Genomic DNA, 6006 nt, shown 5'->3' on the forward strand with positions numbered 1-6006 from the left:
CTGAGCTGAGTGAAGAGCATGCTCTTGAGAGAGGACGATGGGGCAGCAGCCTCCACAGACCAGGCTTCTGAAGACCTGGAGACACCTCAGAAGGAACATGGGCTGAAAAGATTTGCTACCACAGAGAGAACTGAGATTGTCAAATGCTGAGGGGGAAGAGAAGAGAGAAGAGGAGATCACTGAGTGAGGCCCCTGAGAACCGTGTGAGAACAGAACTAAGGGCACATCGTCTTCCAAGGGCCCTGCCAGCGAGCGCCCCCTAAGTGCTGCATCATAGCTGTGCACTTGAGTCCCAGTCCTGCCCGGGAGAGACTGGCCTGATGATGGAGAAGAAGAAGAGGTGACCCCAGCAATAGGTGTTGATGCAGCTGCAGGTGGGCTTGACAGTTTGAAAGGTCAAAGGCTGGGGAGACTTGTCCTCCATGTAGGCAGCAGGGGTCACTTTTGAGAATAAAGGAGAAGGAAATGGATCAGAGGCTTAAAGTGGGTGTGGGGGGCTGTTCTGTTTAGACAACCCCAGCAGGACTCTCAGGCAGGGCACAGTCTTTTTCCCTGTTATTTCTCTCCCAAGACTTTTTGTATGTGTCTTGGAAAAAATCTCATCAAAGTTCCATGCAAGGTCATTTAAGGGTCAATACATTTTCCCCCAAAATGATTGCACTCCCTCTACTGAAATTCTTTTTTGAGTCGAGTCTGTTGAAAGAAAAGGAAACTACCACAGTGGAGATAGAAGATGGAAATTGGGCTCAGAGAGCAAAGAAGGGTGAAAAAGATATAGACATATATACATGGCACAAATTTTAATAATTTCTGTTAAGTATAATTGAGGGAAATTACAGAAGGGTTTATTTGATTTTCTTAGAGGTTCTGAAACTCACGAGAGTTATAGAGTTACAGTATTAACAGAAAGAAAGGCTATTCAAATTAAAGAGAATTTGGAAAGAACTGTCATCTTTGAAAAAAAATAATCCTTTACATTGCAAAAGATGACTCAAGCTATTCTTTAAAATTCAACATGTCTGATTTTATTCTCACAGTAGTGCAGTTAACTACAGATAAAATTAGTTCTTCCTGTCAAATCATTGTGTTATTCCACCAAAACAGGTGTCTTCTACATTCACAGTCTTGGACAATGGAAATCCCTGAGAAGGAGCGGCTGCTTTTGTCCAGTACTTCAGCCGCTAGAAGGCCTGGACGACAGGGCAGGGTACAATCCTGCCCTGCGGGTGGCCCTGCCCTGCGGGTCTGGCTGCAGCTCCCACCTTCTAACTCTCCGGGATTATCTGTGTCAAGGCAGAGCTGTGCAGCCTCTGTAATGCTCCATCCTCATCAAGCACGGACTCAAAAACTGCGTCCTAATCAGCAGCCGTTTCAAAATTCCAGAAGATGTGGCGCCATCGCAGACCCTCTGGCAAGCTCTGGAAGGGTGTTATGGGAGGAAAGTGGGCGTTTGTAGGCGCAGAGGTGGGTTTGCACCATAAGGAAAGGATCCAAGTCATGCTTGCAACGCATGTGCTGGGGGAAAGACACTTTTTTCAAGAGGTAGTCACCAAAAAGCTTGTCACAGCTACAGAGAACAGCATGGTTTCCACTGAGGGGGCATTGGAAATCGCTAAGCCGAGTGGCAGGCGGCATTGGCTGCTCTTTTGGGTGGAAGCAACAGACTGTGCCCACCTGAAAAGCAAGAAGAGGTGTGTCCCACACCGTTACTTCCCGGTGTTCCCGCAACCTCCCCTGAAATGATGAGGATTGGAGGGGAGGGCCGCTTCCTAAAAGGTATCTGGGACACCCACAACTAGCATTCCTTTGACAAAAACTAGAAATCTTTGGGAAAAGAGGAAGGAAACGGGGGCAGAGTCTAATAGAAGAGCCGACCTCAAAGAGCAATTTTGGGGCCTTTCTTTTCTCTTCACTGCCTCGGGAACTGCCTTCGGTTCACCCACCACTTCCGAAGGGGCTTCACTTCTAAGGGGAGAGGCCAACGTCCCAACAGAAGGTCTCTCACTTCTTTCTGTCATTTGCTAAATTGTTCCATAAATTAGTTGCTTTACATAAAATTTGGGACTACAATCTGGGCTGCCTAGGGGCTGCACCACCAGTAAGTCGCTGACTCAAACCCAGCCCTTTAATCCCCAAAAACAAACTCTCTCCTCAGTCGACCAGGCCCCCCAACCAACAAGCCTCCTCCACTGCCAAAAGTCAATAAGGGCTGGTTCTTTTGTTTTTCAAATGAATTGAAATTAGATCCACAGCCCCGCCTAATGCTGGGGAATGCCCAGGGCGAGGCCAGTTTCCAGGAGGTCAGCTCCAATCCCGCGGGCAGGAATTTCGGGGGGATGGGGACATCTCCTCAACTCTGAGCCTTGAGCACCAGGCCTGCATTTTCGCCTCTTTGGCACAGGTGCCCGACTCCACGCGGCGCGTCTGCCTGGGTCCTTCCTCCGCCACCCCACAGCGCCGGAGGCCAAGGGCCGGGCAGCGTGTAGTGGGGGTGGGGTGGGGTGGGGGGGTGGAGAACCCAGGCTGCAGCAACCCGGGGAGGCTGAAGGACAGGACGGCTGGATTTTCTTGACGCACTGCAGAGGCATCCCTGTTTTCCGCGCGCCCTCTGACACCCAGCAGAGAGCTTTGTCGCCCTCGGCACTAAGCGCCCCAGGGCACTGAGCGGAGAAGTCTGGCGCGGCCTGGGACTCCCTGGCTTGGGAAAAGCAATGACTGCCCTGGACAGCTGGCGGTGGGGTCCGAGACTTCCAAGGTGGAGACCCTCCGCGGGGTAGCACGACGTCGGCGCATACATCAGTCCGCTGCCTTCGCGCGGTGATGGCGCGAGGACTCCGGACTACCCCAGAGCAACTGTCCACGCCCAGCCCAGCGTTCGCTGCGCCACTTCCCTCTGCGGCTCTGGCCTGGAGGCCTACGGGCTTCATTGCGATCTCTTGCGCAGTGTCGTCCCCCTCTACCCCTCGCCCCGAGTCCCGAGTCCCGAGTCCCGAGTAACACAGGGGCCCCGGCTAGGCGGGTTTCCTTGGGGCGAGATGTCCCCAGGCGAGCAAGGCGGCCGCGCGTTAGACTGGGCTCCCAAGCCACAGCCCTGGGGTCCCTGGGAAGTCGCGGTGCCGTCCAGGGCAGTCGAGACTGCGGGCCCATGAAGCCAGAAAAGGCGGTAGACTTAGGGTCCCTGCAGCGGATACCGCAAGCGACTGTGGACTCGGGACGGGTTGCACACGGAGGAAGAGAAAATCAGAGGGGCGTCCGGTCCGGGACGTGTCGAGATCTGGGCGGGGCGGAAAACTGACACCAGGGCGAGGACCAGGATTTCACTCCTCTTGGGCTGCCGGGGGAGGGGCTCGCCCCATCAATCTCCACCGGCTTTGGCCTCGATGGCATTTAAAGGGGGGAGGGCTGGGCCGGGCTGGTCGCACCCTGGCGCTGCTCGTGGCCACGCTGGATGGGTCGCCCTTGAGCTTTGGTGTGGTGCCGCCGGCCCAGACCCGGGCGCGGCTGGACATGGCCACTTACTGCGACTACCCGGGCCCCTCTTCAGCCCCTCCCAGCCAGGCCCGGGTCGCCTCACACCCCGCGGGCTATGCGCGAGGTGATCTGGGCATCGCGTGCGGGACCCCGCGCCTGTGGGTGAACGCGCCCGCGCTCAGCCCCAAATCCTGTGTTTCGGACCCCGGGCCGGCGCCACCCTACGCCGCCCCCGGCTACAGGGCTCCCGGCCCGCTCCTCGGCGCCCCGGGCGGCCTGGTGGGAGCGGACCTCGCCTGGCTGAGCCTCTCCGGCCAGCAGGAGCTGCTGAGGCTGGTGCGGCCGCCCTACTCGTACTCGGCGCTCATCGCCATGGCCATCCAGAGCGCGCCGCTGCGGAGGCTGACGCTCAGCCAGATCTACCAGTACGTGGCCGGCAACTTCCCCTTCTACAAGCGCAGCAAGGCGGGCTGGCAGAACTCCATCCGCCACAACCTGTCGCTCAATGACTGCTTCAAGAAGGTGCCCCGCGGCGAGGACGACCCAGGTAACTGTGCGCCGCTCGCACCGTCGGGGATTCACCGTCTTCCAGCCGAGTCGCGGGCACTCCGGAAGTGGGAGCGACCTTGGACAACCTAATTCCTCCCTGCACGGTGTGGGGTACTGGGGAGGGGGACGGTGGCAGAAGTGGGAGTAGTGCTTGGCCATAGACAGGCTCTGAGACAGCAGCAGAGCTCACAGGCCCGCGTTTCCAGTGCAGCAGTCCCGGAGCTGTAAGTCTGTGCGCTCCTTGGGAGGAAGAAGTGGGAGAGCCAGCACGCTGGGTGACCTTGGGAGTTACTCAACTTCCCTGGGCCTCAGTGCCCTACCCGGTAAAATGGGGAAGACAGCGTCTACGCTAAGGACGGGCAACACAAATGGGATGACTGTATGGAAAGCGCTGGTGCCTACTTGGGGGCGCGGCGGGGTCTGCGCTGCTCTTGGCAGAGCGGCCGGTGGAGTCCCACGGTTGGCATCCGCAGGCCGTCCTTCACCTTCGCTAGCTCGGCCTTGCCCAGGTCGCCCCTCCTCCTGCTTTCTGGGTTGCCACCTTCTTCCCAGTCCGGCTGTGGAGGCCCTTCGGGTGCAGAGTGCTCAGCAAGGGTTGGGATGGGGGCGAGGCTCAGACCCTCTGCAAGGGCTGGCCGGGCATCTTTCTGAAGCTGACCGCCTCACTCACACCACGGTCCCTCAAATCTCGAACTTTCTGAACTGGGCTGTTTCTTCTTCTGCAGGTAAAGGCAATTACTGGACCCTGGACCCCAACTGCGAGAAGATGTTTGACAATGGGAACTTCCGAAGGAAGAGAAAGAGGAGAGCGGAAGCCAGCGCGGCCGCGCCCTCGGGAGCCAGGAGCCGGGGAGGGGCCGAGGCATCCTCGCTGGAGCCCCAGGGCGCGGCTTGCGGGGACCTGCAGGCCTCGCCCTCTCCGTCCGCACCCGAAGCCGCCACCTGCTTCTCGGGTTTCGCCTCCGCAATGAGCGCTCTGGCTGGCGGCCTTGGCACTTTCCCCGGGGGACTGACAGGCGACTTTTCTTTCGGGGGGTCGCAGACAACGGTCGCCACCCACGATCCCCAAGCCCTTGGCCCCTCGCCTGCCTTCGCCCCTGGCCACCAGACCGTGGCCACTGGCTTCCGCGTCAGTCACCTCCTCTACAGCCGGGAAGGGACGGAAGTTTGAAGGGAGGCTGGAGACTGGCCCGGTGCGTGGCCAGAGGTGCTGAGCTCAGGCCTCCGGTTTCCCCTGTGACAGCCCCACGTGTTGGTGCCAAAGTCCTCAGTGCCATGGGAGGAAGCGCAGAGCAGGGGCGGCCCGGCCAGCAGGCAGCTGGTCTGAGCAGTGCCTCGGCCTCCGGGTGGGTGGCCTGTCTGCTGTGCACCTCTCACCCAGGCGACCTCCAGAGCCTCCCTACTCTTCCTCTAAGCCCAGCCCTCCTGGGTCTCTAGAGCCTGTGCTCTCTAGGGCTGTGCCTTGAAGGGGCGATGGGTTGGTCCTCAGCTCCAATGTTTCCCAAAGAGGCTGGCTGACCCCAAAGAGCCTTAGAGCAGGTGGGAGGAAGGTGGGCTGCTGGAGCTGTGGGGGCGATTTCCACCTCCGCCCAGCCTGGCCCACCTGGCCCACCTGGCTCAGGGCCTTCCCTCCTGCTTCAGGGAGGCTGCTGCAGGAGCGGGGGACAGGGCTCAGGAGTACCGCGGTTGGGGCCAGATGGGCCAGAAGCCTGCCCGGAGGGGGCCTGAGACTGTTGGGTCCCCTGTAAGGAAGGACTTGCTAATGGTTGGAACTGCCGGTGGCGGGAGGGAAAAGCGCTGTGTGGGCAGAGAGTGCCCTTGGGGATACCAGCTCCCTTTCCTGTTACTCAGCTCTGGTCATTGATGGCCCTGCTCTAGGACAAGGCACCTCCCCAGGACCCTGCCATCCCTGACCGCAGGAGCAGTGCCCAACACGCTGGAGTCCCCCAAGGGTCGGGGTTTTTGCCACCCCCCCCCACACTCACA

The 6006-nt window shown here is 59.1% G+C and overlaps 1 protein-coding gene across 1 annotated transcript; it reads left to right on the top strand.

Moving 5' to 3' along the window:
• The first annotated feature begins 3507 nt into the window (after positions 1-3507).
• On the top strand, positions 3508-5294 carry FOXI2 (forkhead box I2). The gene is made up of 2 exons (XM_032281139.1): positions 3508-4018; positions 4746-5294. Exons 1-2 carry the CDS (start codon positions 3508-3510, stop codon positions 5189-5191), a joined length of 957 nt encoding a protein of 318 aa, XP_032137030.1. The 3' UTR covers positions 5192-5294.
• The last annotated feature ends 712 nt before the right edge of the window (positions 5295-6006 follow it).

The sequence above is a fragment of the Sapajus apella genome, unplaced genomic scaffold (genome assembly GCF_009761245.1).
Source record: "Sapajus apella isolate SASKATOON/1434 unplaced genomic scaffold, GSC_monkey_1.0 scaffold13, whole genome shotgun sequence".
Lineage (NCBI taxonomy): Eukaryota > Metazoa > Chordata > Mammalia > Primates > Cebidae > Sapajus > Sapajus apella.